General features: G+C 35.4%; 4 protein-coding genes across 14 annotated transcripts in view; 2 read left to right on the top strand and 2 right to left on the bottom strand.

Annotated features, from left to right (window-relative positions):
- LOC101884738 (secreted frizzled-related protein 5) overlaps positions 1–2,017 on the top strand; it is a 6,816-nt gene extending 4,799 nt beyond the window's left edge. For 4 of the 9 annotated variants that reach the window (XR_012398976.1, XR_012398974.1, XM_005174115.5 and 1 more), the window contains one exon: positions 1,573–2,017. Coding sequence is in view for 2 of the 9 variants with exons in the window: in XM_005174115.5 (XP_005174172.1) it covers positions 1,573–1,892 (320 nt within the window). In the remaining 7 variants the exon portion in view is untranslated. The other 5 variants (XR_012398978.1, XR_012398977.1, XR_012398973.1 and 2 more) reach the window with 2 other exon arrangements.
- p4htma (prolyl 4-hydroxylase, transmembrane a) overlaps positions 1–8,294 on the bottom strand; it is a 36,788-nt gene extending 28,494 nt beyond the window's left edge. Inside the window, 2 exon segments of the mRNA NM_001080691.1 lie at positions 4,232–4,313; positions 7,574–8,294. Coding sequence (NP_001074160.1) covers positions 4,232–4,313; positions 7,574–7,921 — 430 coding nt within the window. The 5' untranslated portion in view covers positions 7,922–8,294.
- Positions 1–17,500, bottom strand: part of rbm38 (RNA binding motif protein 38) — a 199,313-nt gene that overhangs the window by 27,218 nt on the left and 154,595 nt on the right. The gene's annotated exons all lie outside the window — the stretch shown is intronic.
- ptges3b (prostaglandin E synthase 3b (cytosolic)) overlaps positions 11,419–17,500 on the top strand; it is a 14,647-nt gene continuing 8,565 nt past the window's right edge. The window contains 4 exon segments of one of the 3 annotated variants that reach the window (NM_001002137.2): positions 11,419–11,523; positions 15,081–15,194; positions 16,648–16,717; positions 16,819–16,917. In NM_001002137.2, the coding sequence (NP_001002137.1) occupies positions 11,522–11,523; positions 15,081–15,194; positions 16,648–16,717; positions 16,819–16,917 (285 nt within the window). In that variant the 5' untranslated portion in view covers positions 11,419–11,521. 3 annotated transcript variants of the gene reach the window in all.

Raw genomic sequence — 17,500 nt, 5'->3', positions numbered from 1 at the left:
AGTTTTTTTGGGGGACAACTCAATTGTTTTATGTTCAATCCACTTAAATTCTTAAAATGTAACACTTAAATCAAAAAAATGTAAAGAAAGAAAGATGAAGTTAACTTAATGTACTTGTGTTAGAACAACATGAAAGAATTGTGCAGAACACAGAATCTTCTTACAGTGTGGATCCCCTTCCAGTTGTTATTGTTGTTTGAACACATTGTTGGTTTTAGATCCAAAGGAGGTAGTGACAAGTTTTGGAGATTGTCAACTCTCAAAAAATTATATTTTGCTGCTTGTTGAAACTACTTATTTAATAAGAAAATTGTTAGGGATTTTTGGGACAACTTAAAACTGTGGTGGGCGACGCAGTGGCGCAGTAGGTAGTGCTGTCCCCTCACAGCAAGAAGGTTAGCTGGGTCGCTTATTCGAGCCTCGGCTCAGTTGGCGTTTCTGTGTGAAGTTTGCATGTTCTCCCTGCGTTCGCGTGGGTTTCCTCCGGGTGCTCCGGTTTCCCCCACAGTCCAAAGACATGCGGTACAGGTGAATTGGGAAGGCTAAATTGTCCGTAGTGTATGAGTGTATGTATGAATGAGTGTGTGGATGTTTCCCAGGGATGGGTTGCAGCTGGAAGGGCATCCGCTGCGTAAAAACGTGCTGGATAAGTTGGCGGTTCATTCCACTGTGGCAACCCTGGATTTATAAAGGGACTAAGACGACAAGAAAATGAATGAATGAGTGAATAAAACTGTGTTGGGACAACATGAAGTAATTGTGTAAAAGCCAGTATTTATTTACAGTGAATAGCGCTTTGATTTTTAAATTAACTAACCCTTTAATTTGATTAATCAGATCCCATTCTCTTTGCCATTTATTATTTATGTACACTCACTGGCCACTTTATTACGTACTCCTGTCCAACTACTCATTAACACAAATTTCAAATCAGCCAATCACATGGCAGCAACTCAATTTAGGCATACAGACATGGCCAAGACGCTCAGAGGAGAATGGCCAGACTGGTTCGAGCTAATAAAAGCAACAGTAACTTAAATAACCACTCGTTACAACAGAGGTATGCAAAAAAACATCTCTGAACGCACAACACATCCCTCCACGGATGGGCTACAGCAGCATAAGACCACACCGGATGCCACTCCTGTCAGCTAAGAACAGGAAACTGAGGCTACAATTCACACAGGCTCACCAAAATTGGACAATAGAAGAATGGAAAAGCTTTGCCCGATCTGATGAGTCTCGGTTTTTGCTGCAACATTCGGATGGTAGGGTCAGAATTTGGCGTCAACAACATGAAAGCACAGAGCCATCCTGCCTTGTATCAAAGGTTCAGGCTGGTGGTGGTGGTGTAATGGAATATTTCCAGTACCTTGTTGAATCTATGCCATGTAGGATTAAGGCAGTTCTAAAGGTAAAAGGGGGTCCTGAGGGTGTGAACAAACTGTTGGTTTTAGATTCAAAAGAGGTACTGGACACATTTTGTAGTTTCTCAATAGTGCTTATATTTTTGGGTGAACTAACTCTTAATTCTGAGATTCATTTATGTTCTTCTCTCTCTTTCTCTGCTAGTGGTTAAAGTGCGTCTATCTAAACTGAACTCCAGCAGTTCTGTCTTGACCATGTTCTTTTTGGGGTCTCGGTTGGAGGTGCTAAAACACGGCCCGCTGCTGGGAGGAGAAATGAGGAGCCGTTTGACATTGTGGCTGGAGCGAGATGCCACTTGTGTGGGCAACCTGACCCGCAACCACCCCAACGGAGGAACCTTCCTGTTGACAGGCACTGTGACGGGCAAGAGGCTGCTGGTCAATAAAGCTTTTAGCTGGGGAAAACGACAGCGCCACCTCAACCAAGCAGCACGCAAGTGGAAAAGCCATCGGTGTAGAGGGTAGAGATGCAGACGACCAGACTTATATTCTTATCTCAGAGTGTTCATAATGTTGTAAATAATAGAGGATTCTTTTCTATATTTTTTAAGCCTTAAGATATTAAATGATTTCAAATGCTTGTTTTGAAACTGTGTCTCAATGTTTTCATTTTGGTCACATTTTAGGGTCATTTTTAAAAGGATAGTTGAAAATTCTCTCATTATTTATTCTTCCTCTGCTTGTTCCAAACTTTGACTTTCTTTCTTCTGTTGGACACAAAAGAGGACATTTTAAAAAAGTCAGAAAACTGTTACTATTGACTTCTGTAGTATTTATTTTGTTTGTTTTTCTACTGTAGAAGTCAAGTTTCCAGCTTTCTTCAAAGTATCTTCTTTATTGTTCAACAAAATAAACTCATAAAGGTTTGGAATCATTTGAGAGAAAATAAATAATGAGTACATTTTGGTTTTGGAGTAAACTATGCCTTTAATTACACCTGTAAGAAACGAGTCTAATGCGAAATTTGAAGACTAGGAGAAAACAGTATTGACAAAAAAATCCTAATATTATCTATAACAGGAGTGGCCAACCCTGTTCCTGGACAGCCATGTTCCTGCACATTTCAGTTGCAACCCATATCAAACACACCTGCCTGTAATTATCACGTGGTGTTCAGGTCCTAATTAATTGGTTCAGGTGTGTTTGATATGGGTAGCAACTGAAATCTGCAGGAAGATGGCTCTCCAGAAACAGGGTTGGCCACCCCTGATCTATAATAATAACTTTTGATAAAAGTGCAATAATTTAATAAGTTATTTAATGACAATCACATCATATTTTATTCGGCCTGTCATGGATAAATGTAACACAAAAAAAGTAGTGCTGGCAAAAAATAATCACACCCAAAATAAAAGTTTGACAATTTAATAGCTAAATTTAATATATAAATACACAAAGACATGCATATATTTAAGAACATGTTTAATTACATTTAGATATAAAATATAAGTGTATTTAGTACAAATTATATATCAATTTAAACATCTATGCAACAAAATTGATATGTATAATTTGTGTAATAATAAATACATAAAATACACACACATACAGTTGAAGTCAGAATTATTAGAATAATAATAAAAGTTAGATTTTTTAAAATATTTCCCAAATGATGTTTAACAGAGCAAGGAAATTTTCAAAGTATGTCTGATAATATTTTGTTCTTCTGGAGAAAGTCTTATTGGTTTTATTTCGGCTAGAATAAAAGCAGTTATTAATTTTTTTTAAAACCATTTTAAGGTCAAAATTAATAGCCCCTTAAGCTATTGTTTTTTTTCGACAGTCTACAGAACAAACCATTATTGTACAATAACTTGCCTAATTACAATAACCTGCCTAGTTAACCAAATTAACATAGTGAAACCTTTAAATGTCACGTTAAGCTGTATAGAAGTGTCCTGAAAAATATGTAGTAAAATATTACTTACTGTCATCATGACAAAGATAAAATAAATCAGATTTTAGAAATGAGCTATTAAAACTATTATGTTTAGAAACGTGTTGAAAAAAAATCTTCTGTCCGTTAAACAGAGACTGGGGAAAAAATAAACAGGGGGCGAATAATTCAGGGGGCAAATAATTCTGACTTCAACTTTATATATTATGTCAAAACAAACTTTCATTTTAGATCCGATTAACTAAGATCAATCTTTGCCCGACACTAAAAAAAAGTATGGTGCAGCAAGTTCCAGTCTAATTGAGTGTTTTACTGACCTGTTCATTCAAACAATTCATTCAAAGCATAAATTAAATTGTTAAATTTTATTGTTTATGTTAAATTGAAGCTACTGACTTTATGAATGGAGCAATTGATTATTGCCTCAATTGTTTAGTTCAGAAATTTCTACAATGAAACATTAGGGTGTTGCTCTGAGACTGTCAAATCTTCTGCTCCAACCTTGTTTGGAACTTATTTCATAAAGTAAACAGACAAAATTCTGAAAATAAATCTAAAATGTAAATGAATCAATATGAATTTCTTGCTTCAAAATAATATTAGGTTTGTTTTAAAAATGCTCATATTAAGGAAACAACACTCTTGTGTGTGATATAACTTAATACATAAACAACGTCCATTTCATAACCTTTCATAATCCATTTAAAGGTATTCTTGTTTTCATCATGTTGATAATAGGGTCTTTCTATCTGCACGCTTTTAGACTATAAAGATGCTTGAGAGATACTGGATGATTCCAGTTCACACACAATAAATGACAACAGATTCAATATTATTGTAGATTAGAAATTATCCACACCCATATCCTAGAGTTAATATATAAAAATAATGAATCTGTATGGCTCACCAAACAGCAGTGGTTTCAGGCTGAGGGTGCGCATGTTATGTGTCCGGTCAGGAACAATGGAAACTCTTTGCACATGCCCAACCTGAGCAAAGAAAATAAAACACACAAATTGCATTACTTCAATTTGATTACACACACATGAATAAAACTGACAGACTCACTAATAAACGAAGGAACGTTTTAAAGAGCTGATATAAACATTAGCTTTAAAATAAGGTTTCATTCGTTTATTTATTTACTAGCATGGACTAATTTTGAACAAAGCTCGAACAGCGTTTATTAATCAACACTTACTAATGCATTATAAACATCTAAATTCATGCTTGTTAACATTAGTTACTGCAGTTAACATGAACTAACAATCAACCTTATTGTAAAGTGCTACCCCGTAACGTGCATCTCATCGCTAAAATAAATTATAACGTTGATTATTTGAATTCTAGATAGCAATAAACTGCTTTTCAATGAAGGTTTAAATGACATATATTGTTAACTAACACTAAAACAGAAGGGCCATTAACATAACACAATTTTCAACTAAAAGTTAACTTTATTACTTTTTATTATTGTTTTTGGGGGGCATGAAAATGCTAACTTTTGCAAATGAGCTTCAGAGTTCACGTTTTTAAAACAACATGTTTTAGGTATGTGGTCTTTAGATGAAACCAGAATTATTAAATCGTCTTTGAATTTTTTATATATATATATATATATATATATATATATATATATATATATATATATATATATATATATATATATATATATATATATATATATATTTCCCAAATAATGTTTAACAGAGCAAGGAAAATTTCACAATATGTCAGATAATATTTTCCTTTTGGAGAAAGTCTTATTTGTTTCATTTTGGCTAGAATAAAAGCAGTTTTAATTTTTTTATAAACCATTTTAAGGTCAAAATTAATAGCCCCTCAAGCTATTGTTTTTTTCAACAGTCTACAGAACAAACCATCATTATACAATAACTTCCCTAATTACGCTAACCTGCCTAGTTAATCTAATTGAGCCAGTTAAGCCTTTAAATGTCACTTTAAATGTCATGCTGTACAGAAGTGTCCTAAAGAATATCTAGCGAAATATTATTTACTGTCATCGTTCATTCATTCATTTTCTTGTCGGCTTAGTTTCTTTATTAATCCAGGGTCGCCACAGCGGAATGAACCGCCAACTTATCCAGTAAGTTTTTACGCAGCGGATGCCCTTCCAGCCGCAACCCATCTCTGGGAAACATCCACACACACATTCACACACACACTCATACACTACGGACAATTTAGCCTACCCAATTCACCTGTACTGCATGTCTTTGGACTGTGGGGGAAACCGGAGCACCCGGAGGAAACCCACACGAAGGCAGGGAGAACATGCAAACTCCACACAGAAACGCCAACTGAGCTGAGGCTCGAATTAGCGACCCAGCGACCTTCTTGCTGTGAGGCGACAGCACTACCTACTGCGCCACTGCCTCGCCTACTGTCATCATGGCAAAGATAAAATAAATCAGTTATTAGAAATTATTTATTAAAATTATTACTACTTCTCTCCGTTAAACAGAAATGGGGGGGGGGGGGGTTAATATCCTTCAACTGTATGAGCCCTTGAAAAGTAAAACAGTGATTCAAAACTTCAAATTTTCAACACAAATATCACCAATTATTGGCATGCCATGACGATTAGAGTTTTAGTGATTTTTTTTAATGGATGTATGCCAATGTGGACCATTACAGCATAATTGTTGTCTGTATTCAAACTTTTAAAAAATTTGCTTCATCTTTAGGAAAAAAAAACAAATCCAGTGAAGGTAAATAAAAAAATAAACCTAAAAAAAACAATGAAAACTAGAAATGTTGGCAACTAACTGAAATATAAAGTTTACATTGTAGTACTAAAATGACAAAAATTAAAAAAAATAATCAAATAATAAATTTATAAAACTTTAAGTTTAATGACAACTGAAAAAATGAAAGATGTTTTTTTACATACTACAAAATATATATAATTATTACCCATGCTGAAACAATATATTACTATGCATTTGTCTAAATGTCTTCAACCACTTATCCCTCTTTAATAAATAAATAAATAAATAAATAAATAAATAAATACAAAATTCTGAAGCAGTTTTGATTAAATTTTAATTATTCATGTTTTAAATTCTATTAGCAACACATTACACTTTAAAAAGTGAACAGTTGTATGTTTTTGGCAACATTCTAAAACACGTATGGATCAAAATGAGCGATGCTGTGGCACAGTAGGTAGTGCTGTCGCCTCACAGCGAAAAGGTCACTGGTTCAAGTCTCGGCTAGGTCAGCTGGCATTTCTGTGTGGAGTTTGCATGTTCTCCCCGTGTTTTGATAGGTAATATGCATTGCTACACTGTAAAAAAATAAGGTGATTTAACTTAAGCCAAGTGCAGTACTTGGGTAAAAAGTGTTCAACAACTTAAACAAAATCTATGCAGCAAGTTGCTCTAGAGCAATTCCAACGTTACGGATGTGACATCTGCAATAAAAACTCAACACATAAATTCACAAAGAAAGCACACGTTAACATTATGTTGAAACATCTGTTTATATTGTCCAGAACAGCTGACCACAGAGTTAAGGCACCAGAGAAATATCAATCTGTAAACATGTTTTGTACTTTAAATGAGGGAAATAAACATGCGTTTAATTTGTAGATATTTTGTGAATTAAACGGCACAATCCAAAATAAATAATGCTAATCAACAGGATAAGAGTTGGCTCACTATAGAACAAACATGATTGACTTTATTTTATTTAATATTTTTGTATTTAGGACAAAAAAAGTGTCATTATGGATGTGACTTCTCTGTTATGGATGTGACAGATGTGAAATTCCCACTTGTGTGACACTGTAAAAAGCAATTAGTTACTTTGCTGTTAAAGTAAACCCATTGCCTTAAAAGCAAACCGTTGATTTTACTTTTAAAAAGTCAATAAAGCAATTGACTCAAGTTTTCTAATTATGCACATAGCTTGTTTATTATAAGACACCGAGTTTACTCTCTTTTTTAACTTATCGCTTTCTACAGTGTATTGATTCTGCTTTCAGCTGATGTGCCTCAGTTTCAAAAACTGTACCCTTAGGATTGGTTTTGTGGTCCTGAACGACCATTAGTTGTATTTAAACATTTTAAATACATATTTCAAAAACACTTTAATTTGTAGCAAACAAATAAATCGGATTAAATCCTAGTTTGAAACACACACAACACACTGCACAATCTCTCAGTACAGAGTATGATAAGCACGTTGTATAATAAGGGCCGGTGAATAATAATAACGCGTGTACCCGAATGCCCTCCAGGCGGGGCAGCTGGAAGGACATCTCCGGGCTCAGGTGTGCTGCTGATGAGGGGGTCTGGTGCTCGGCAGGCACGGCTCGCGGAGAACCAGGACTCTTTTCCAGTGGGACGTCCTGCTCCCCGGAGCCCGTGTTATAGTGCACGTACAGGAGCAAAGCGATGATGTTAATGATGTAGAGGTGGAAGAAGGCCATGACCACCACGAAATAAGCCCTGGAGCACACGCTGCTCTTCTGTATGTGGATGCGCTCCCGGCCCACCCGGTGTCGTGGTGGCGGGGGGAAAAAATCCGAGTCCCCTTCGAACTCGTGCAGACTGTCCTTATACTCACCCATCTCCAAAATCACTGGACAAATCTAAACCCTCATTTCAGTAGAGGCTGATTAACAGCTCTGCCTCTAGATTTGTTATTGTTATTTATTATTATTATTATTTCAGATATTACGACTTCATGGCGATACAGATGTTGCAGATTTTGACCGAGAGAGGTCCATCTAGTGTTTAGATTTTGATAAGCGATCTGTGCAGGAATGTCTTCAGGCTGAACTAACGTAACGTTAGAGGAGAGATTTAGGACGATGTCAGCTCTTTTAAAGCACTATTTAAACCCACCCGGAGATTAAATCTGACCAGTTTTACTCATAATAAAAGATTCACAGCAATAAAGAGTAAAAACGCGCAATTCTTGCAGAGGCGGAGAATAAAAACATCAACAGGGTTTACAGTCAGCTGTCATTCGGCCTGAAAACACCGCGAAGCAACCCACGCTAAGCTACAAATGCCGATTCGATTAGGGTTTTCAAAATAAAAGTATTTTAAAAGGACTTTTATTTTAGGACTACTTTCATACTTAACGTTTGCCAGACTAATATACGTTGCTCAGCATATTTAAGTACACGTATACCCCTCAAAAATCTATTTTTTTTATTTATATTTTTAATAAGAAACTATACAATATTATATTTGTGCATACATTAGATCAGGAGTCACCAACCTTTTTGAAACTAAGAGCTACTTCTTGGGTACCAATATCACTGTGAAGAGCTACCAGTTTGATACACACTCCTAAAATAACATTTTTTTTTTTCAATTTAGTTTTAATTATATGTTGTTATTATTAATGACTAATGATATTCATATATGTGAAGACACTGATCATGTTAATGATTTCTCACAATATTTTTCAACAATGATACAATGATTTAACAAGGTAAGAAACAGAAACATCTATATGCAACACTTTATTTGTCTGAAATATATATATATATATATATATATATATATATATATATATATATATATATATATATATATATATATATATATATATATATATATATATATATATATATATATATATATATATATATATATATATATATATATATATATATATATGAGTTAATGACCTTAATGTCATTAACTCATTTTACACCAATGCAGGTGTGATTTAAAAAGAATAGCTTTAAAAAATACTACATTAAGCTAACTAGTATGTGGTGCAATGGTGCAATGTTGGTGACCCCTCATTAGATTAGTCAGTACTGAAGCCAGATCTGCAGCTTATCTAACAAAGACAAACGTACAACAACAGTCCAAAAAGTACTATTACACTATAAATTTATGTTATAGAAAAATTCATTCATTCATTTTCTTTGCGGCTTAATCTGGGGTCACCACAGCGGAATGAACCGCCAACTTATCCAGCTCATGTTTTACACAGCGGTTGTCCTTCCAGCCGCAACCCATCTCTGGGAAACATCCATACTCTCTCATTCACTCACATACACTATGGACAATTTTGGTTTACTCAATTTACCTGTACCACATGTCTTTGGAGCTGATTGGTAAACCAGAGCACCCAGAGGAAACCCACGCCTGTTATTTAAAAATATTAAATACAAACTTTAAAAAGAGAAAAAATCAAGAAAAGCAAAAAAAAAAATTATTTGAAATTTTGTAGGTTGCAATTTATTTTTGCAATATTTTGCTTGAATTTAATTGTATAATCTTTCAATTTCTAAATATGTTTGGGATCTAAAATATTATTTTTATAAATATATCTGGTTAATATATCTGTTTTGTTTAAATGCACCAAAAATGCACTGATTCACTGAGAAATTGATATAAATATTCATTTTCAAAATAGAGCGTGCTCAATTATCCTGAGCACAGTTTAGCAAACATGTATAAAAGTAGTGTAGGTGCCAGATTACCCCCAATAACCAACATTTTTAACTTTTCCACAAGAACATCCCTGGGTAAGCTGAATTGTCTGTAATGTATCTGTGAATGTGTATGGGTGTTTTCCAGTGATGGGTTGCAGCCGTAAGGGGATCTGCATCATAAATCATATGCTGGATAACTGATGGTAAGCTTTGATTTGGCCCACATTCCCATATGAGAACAGCTTAGAATGATGGGAAGGTTGGGGCGAATGCTTTAACAGAGATCATAATTTCTAATTTTTTTTTTTTTAGGAACCAATCACACAACTTTTATTTGGTCAATGGACTTATAACCAACTGTAAACAAATTCAACAAAGCAACTTCATATTTCAGCTTCTGAAATCAATTTAAGGTCACAATTTTATCGTTTTTTTTGGCTTGAAAAAGGAACAAAAAACAGTTGTGAAAAGTTTTGAAAATTATAATGCTACAGACTTTTCTCTTACTACAGGAGAGGAATACATTTACACAAGGGTGCTTCAAGTATATTTATATATCTCTATACTCTCAGGTGTTAAGGAGGAAGAGGAATTTTACATTCGTCATTTAACATATCCTTTTGTTTGTTTTTTTTAATTGTTGGACTACAAAAAAAGCCAACGAAATGAAATGTTGTAATTAAATATTATGCATGTATCAGATGTTTAAAAATGTAAATACTGCCACTCGAAGATAGAGGAGAATGCACAAGGCATTGTGTATTCAGCATTGAACACCATTGTGTTATAAGTGTGTTTGTTTATGTTTTTGTTATAAGACGTTCATTATAATATGTAAAATTATTAATATATATTAATATATATTAATATATATATATATATATTGTGATATATATATATTTATAATTGTGATATATATATTTATAACTTAGTTTTTATTGATTTTTTTAGGAACATATAACCAGTGGGAACAAAACAAGCAAGTAAAAAAAAATACACATATACATAAATATACACATGTATACATACTTGTATAGGCAAATACATCCATTCCACACATGCATATCCATATACACACATGCATAAAAATATTAAATTAACCTCATCAAAATACATAAATAAATAAATAAATATAAAATAAATTATAATAAAAGGTTGCCAAACATATTTTCACAATGATACCTCTAGAATTATGTAAATTTTCAGTTATAAATAATTATATTGTTGTTAAGGAGAAAGCCACCCATTTACTCCGTTTCTTTTCAAAGGTTTCTAATTGTAATCGAAGTGCATGTGTCATTTTTTCCATTTCCTTTATTAAAGTATGTTTTATATTTATTTCTAAATATTAACACATCAGGAAATTACCATTGCAACTTTATTGGTATAATTACCTTTGGCACACCACCCTCAATCAAAATTTTTTTGTTGTTGTTGGCCCTTCATAAGCAAACGTTTGGGCACCCCTGTATTATTCTTTCGCTCAAACATTTCCAGCACAGCGAGTTTGAAAAAACCTGCAGGTTTGGTACATTGACTGCCTTTTTACCGTTCTGACCAGGAGAGGTCACCAGCTTCATCACTAGAAACTGAAGATTGAGGAAGAGCCCTGCTAGGTTTTGGTCCTGTGACGAAGAGAGGCGTGGCTTGAGGCTCCGCCCACTAGTACTCCTGTGACACCAGAGAGCAGACCTGAACCCCAGGAGAACATACCAGAAAACCCCCGAGCAGACCAGACGCAGACTATCACACACAGCCGATAAAGTCATGTAAGTGTGCGCTTTCTGTGGGAAATATTTGATCTGCTTTACGCCAAACACATCGCTCGTTACTGAAACCAAAACCAAGTAAGTTAGCTGAGGACTGTGAAGCTTTTCGCTAGCCGACGTTAGCTACTTCTGTACGACTCATTCAGTCCTCTCGTAATCGGCAAACTACGCAGTAATTCAGCGGGAGTCTTTAGTTAGTTTATTATACGGTCTATCTAACAGCATTAAAAGGGGAGTATATTTGATTTATTTGTTGAATGAAGTGTAAAAGTATGTTAGCGCTTTAGCCTGTACCAGCTCACCGGTGGTGTTAGCATGTTGCGTCCTTTGCCACCCAAGTCACTTCAGAAGCACACACAAACACAATGTAGTTTATTTATTTATTTGTTTCTGTCGACGAACTAGCCCAAAGAGTTGTTGATGTGCGGGAGTTGATCAGTTTCGATTACGGAAGAATGAGTTGCGAGAATGAGCGCGCCGCCCGCACGTGCTGCAGGGCCAGAGAACTGCAGGCAATGAATGAATGAGTTACAATAACACCCATTCAGTGAGCCTACTACTGAAACACTGGGGCTAACTGAACGTTCATGTCGAATTCTTTCACATAGTCCAATAATGTGTGCAGAGTTTGTGTGAGTGCTTATTTCGCAATCGCTTGTAAAAGTCATTTACACTAAATTAACCTGCATTTTTTTATTGTTTATTATTTAAATATGACCAATCAGTGTAAAAATGTCAGCATTAATCATGATTATCATTATATCTGTCTATGACACTTTAAAATCTTTGTTTTCTCCGGTTGTACAATTCAAGTTAATGTGTTTGAGTGAAAAAAAAGTGAACAATTTGTAAAAATAATGACAAAGTTATCTCAAAGTCCAAATACATGGTGTCCACCAGGTCTTAAAATGTCTTAAATTCAAAAAATATTTTTTTTGCATTAAAAAGTCTTAAATTCATTGAAATATGTTTTGCAGCAGGTCTTAAATAATCTTAAATGAGTCTTAATTTTTCTGTTTATGCAAAGCTACCTGGTTGATCCAACACATCTCAATAAAACTATTATTTATAACTAATATTATAACGGTGTGTTTTGCATATGTTAAATGTCTACCTGACACAAGCAGACCTTTTAAAATTAGTAATTTGTTTTCATTCATTAATTTTCTTGTCAGTTTAGTCCCTTTATTAATCTGGGGTCGCCACAGCGGAATGAACCGCCAACTTATCCAGCAAGTTTTTATGCAGCGGATGCCCTTCCAGCCTCGACCCATCCCTGGGAAGCATCCACACACGCATTCTCACACACTATGGACAATTTAGCCTACCCAATTTACCTGTACTGCATGTCTTTGGACTGTGGGGGATACCGGAGCACCTGGAGGAAACCCACGCGAACACAGGGAGAACATGCAAACGCCAACTGAGCCGAGGCTCGAACCAGCGACCTTCTTGCTGTGAGGCGACAGCGCTACCTACTGCGCCACTGCCTCGCCCAGTAATTTGTTTTAAGTAATTCAAATATGTTGCTAAGAAACTAATTAGAATTAGTTTTTTTGATGGGGGCAAGTAAATTTTTTTTTTATTGCTGGGCCATTACAAAAAAGCCTATGTAAGTCTAAAGTTTCATTCTTGATTATCTTAAAAAGTCTTGAATTTGGCTTAGTGAAACCTGCAAAAACCCTGAAATAAATAGATTGAGAGTATTAATTTGCAGAAGATGAAAATACACAAAAGCATGCAATGTTTTTTGGACCCACAAGTAATACAGTCAAAACAATTATTATATACATTTTTAAACAGCACTATACTCATGTTTTAGCTTGGAAAGGGATCATAATAGGGCTGGGCGATTGATCGAAAAGTAGCCGAAATCGACATTCAGAACCTATAATCGATCTAATTTTATGCGATGCCTTTAATTTTTGTATTTTAATAATGCCTTTATGTATTATTTATTTACATTTAAATTGTTACATTAAAATATTTGTTTATAGAAGATGCAGGAAATGCACTGTCTAAAATATTATTTACAGAATATGCAAGAGTTGTTTTATTTAGAAGAGATACTGCTTATTTTCTACTTTTAATATGAAAAACATTAAAAATATATATTTCATTTTGTTTCTTAAAGTTATTTATTTTCAATTGTTTTATAAGAAAAAACTGTCGGTTGTTTTAGGCAATGTGTGTTTTAATTTCAGTTGTTCAACCTTGATGTTCGGTAAATAATCATAGATGGTAGGTAGTGTGTGTGTGTGTTTATTCAAACATCTCTTACTTGTAATATGTGAGCACATTTATTGTACAAAACTCGTCAGTAAACTATGTGGGTTAAATAAAATAATTTACACGAATAAAATAATCGCTGGTTAATCGTTATCGAGTTAAAATGTTTAATTAATCGAGATGTGGATTTTAGGTCAAATCTCCCAGCCTTAGTTCATAAAACCGTTGATTTTAGTCACAGCCTTCATCTGTCTTGGCATAATGTCAATCAGAGTTTTTACTGTGCTGTCATGTGAATTTAAAGAATTTGAGCAGCTCTGGTGGCTTGTTTTTAGAAAATGTAATGGATCAATACATGCCCAAACACTCTATGGGGGTTAAATTAAGGTGATTTATTTCATTCGATGTCCAAATTAATTTCATGCACTGCTGGTACTCTGGTTATATTGTATTGTTAGAATCCTGTAAGCATGTTGAGTTATTAATGTGCTCTGCTGGTATTTTCAATCTATTACAGATTTCTGTGTTTGTATGGGCATGAACTGTACTTTCATATATGTATTTCTTGTAATTATAAATATTTCTTTTTCATTAAAATTCTTCAAGTGTTTACATGTTTCAGAGTACAAGCGCAGGTCAGTCAGTTCTGGAGGGGAATTTGATACACCATCTTTTTAAAAAGGAGCAGATTGAAGTGGTGTGATGTTGGTGTCTGTGCTCTTTCCAGACCTACTTATTTGAGACAATTGAGTTTTTCCCACTAGCTCATCTGCTACTAATGTTTGTTAGAAATATTAATAATTAATAATTAATGTTTCTTTATTGGATGATGCTTATATTGATATCTGAAAAAAAACAAGCAGTTGCATTTTTTCATGATTTATACAATTGTAGGTTAAGGTTGACATATAAGCTAATATCATTCGTTCATTCATTCATTTTCGGCTTAGTCCATTTATTAGTCTGGGGTTGCCACAGTGGAATGAACCGCCAACTTATCCAGCATATGTTTCACGCAGAGAATGCCCTTCCAGCTGCAACAAGCTAATATCTAATAATACAAATATTAATGTCAAAGTCATGAAAAATATTCAAAGTCCAAATTTGGTTTTGGCCCTTCCCAGAGATAGGTTGCGGCTGGAAGGGCATCTGCTGCGTAAAACATATGCTGGATAAGTTGGTGGTTCATTCCGCTGTGGTGACCCCAGATTAATAAAGGGACTAAGCCGAAAAGAAAATGATGAATGTTTTTGCCCATTACTTATAATTGATAGTTTGAGGTGTTTCTGTTTGTTCAGTCTTTCATGTAAATGAGCTTTCTTCTTCAGGCACCCAGCAGCAGCTAAGTGGTATGACAGGCGAGACTTCGTCTTCATTGAGTTCTTGGTGGAGGACAGCAAAGACGTGAAAGTAAATTTTGACAAGTCCAAATTTGGTTTTAGGTATGTCATTTCAACATCTATTTAAACACCAACATTGTCTTATTGTCATTGTTTCTAGATATGTTTGTTTACACAGCTAAGTTATCCTAAAAACGGAATTGTCATTTTTTAAAAGTTTTGCACATGAAGAGTTTTTACAAAGTATTATCAAATAAAAGTCTTATTGGAGGCACAGAATGCAAACACTGAACCACATGAAGCTTGCATATACATTTAGAGTACTGCAGACTGCAAGAAGTTATAACAAATCAAGCAGAAGAGTGGGAAAAACTGTGTTTGTGGTTGGGCAAACTGAATCTGGATTTCCAGGGCAATAATCTCGAGAGTTTTCATATTTGTTCTTTGTAATTTCCAGTCAGATAGGTGAAATATTGCCCAAATAACATTTTTAATCACTGCTCTTACTAATTTTACCACCTATTTTAATCAATTAGTCAAGATAATTAGGAAAAGGTGCAACATCAAGTATTTCTGTTTATGATTTTGTAGCTTCCACACATTTTTACTATGGTTTAGACCAGAGATTTTTTGATGAGGGCCCGCGGGTGAAAGTTGCCCCATGGTGACCTTTGATTAGGCTCACCATCCCATCTGAGGGCCTAACCACACTATGCTATCCGAACCATGCCCAGGCCCGTTTCCCGGATCGTTTGAGAAGTGTGAGTGCACTGAATCGGGCTCAGGCAGCTCGGTTCACTTGGGCTTTGGCATGGTACGTTTGTAGTGTGAGTCCAAAACGCGCCAAAACCCGAAACTGAAAGCGAGACGTGACTTTTAAGGGACTCTTTCATATGGATTTATTAATCAATCTTACTGTTCAGTGAACGCAAACTGCCGTAGTTTATTAAAAACGCAAACCCCTCACTGCACGACATCTGCGCACCTTCAGCAGACCTCATTCCTGCAGCACGAGAGCTTTATGATTGTTTATGAGCGCAAAAAGTGGAGGATCTGTCCGGCGAAATAGCTGACAGCGTGTCACCGCATTCCTAAGGACTGTTTGACGAAATATTTGACTGCTTGTCACTGCATATCAAACGACTGAAACGATATAACTAGAGAAATCTCCACTGTGCTGCCGAGTGAGAGCGCTTCTCACTGAACAGCGCAGCATTGATGACGTAAGCGTGCCCAGGCCCGATTGTGGTGTGAGTGCGGGCCGTCGGTGGAGACGGGAGGGGGGACAAGCGTGCTTTGGCCCGGTTCGAGGCAACTGTACCTAGTGTGAGTTTGGCCTGAGAATGGTTTAGAGATTGTCACATTTTTTGTACATCTTAAAGTAGTGAATACACACTTTTAATCCCTTAAATGCAATTAGTGCTCTTGAAATATGAAATATGTGTCCAGATTGAATTACCTGCCAGTCCGGATCTGGACTTTAGGAAGACCTGTTCTCACTGTAGCCTGAATGTGTTGTTGTTCAGCTGATGTTGTCTTCTGCGTTCCTCCTCAGCTGTCTCAGTGGAGCAGATAATGTGAAGTACTCAAATGAAATTGACCTTTTTGGATCCATCGATCAAGATGTGAGTTGAGCACGCAGCTGAGATAACACATTTCAGATAATCCCCAAGTGGGATGCATGTTTCAAGACGAACACATTTAATGTTCTGCTTTCTGTTCTCAGGGCTCCAAACACAAGCGTACAGATCGGTCAATTTTGTGCTGTTTACAGAAAGCAGAGACTGGCAAATCCTGGCCCAGGTTAACAAAAGACAAGGCAAAGGCAAGTTTTATTTCAAGTTTATTGACAGTGTAAAGAGATATGTTGACAGTTTGAGGTCAAAATCAGTTATTTTAAGAGGGTCCTGTTTTTGACTAGCTTAGCCCATAAACCAATAGCCCAAATTTGAAATATACTTCAGGCACACTCTAGACATGTGCATTAGTCAAACTAATTAAAACTTTGCATATATCATTGACATATACACAGAGGAGCCAAAACATTATGACCACCTGTATAACATGTCGTGATATCTGGGACCTTAGCAGCAGATCCTTGAAATACTGCAAGCTGGAGTATGAACATGCTGAAGATCCAACTTGTCCCAGCACATCCTACAGATGCTCCATTGGATTGTGATCTGGGAATTCAGAGGCCAGGGATCCATTCTTCATACCTCGCCTAGTTAATATAAGATAATTTGTCAGCTCCTGAATCTTTTAAAAGTGAAAACTGATCTCTGGTCAACTCCTGATTTTTTGCAGTCCAGAATTATACTAAATTAAATAATTATTCCTTTAAAAAGAAAACCCAGTTCGAAGAAACTGTACTAAAACTGTGGTGGTACCGTTTCAAAGTATGAGTT

This window comes from Danio rerio, chromosome 23, assembly GCF_049306965.1.
Source record: "Danio rerio strain Tuebingen ecotype United States chromosome 23, GRCz12tu, whole genome shotgun sequence".
NCBI lineage: Eukaryota > Metazoa > Chordata > Actinopteri > Cypriniformes > Danionidae > Danio > Danio rerio.
The sequence above is the reverse complement of the archived record's forward strand: the minus strand, read 5'-3'. Positions and strand labels throughout refer to the sequence as shown.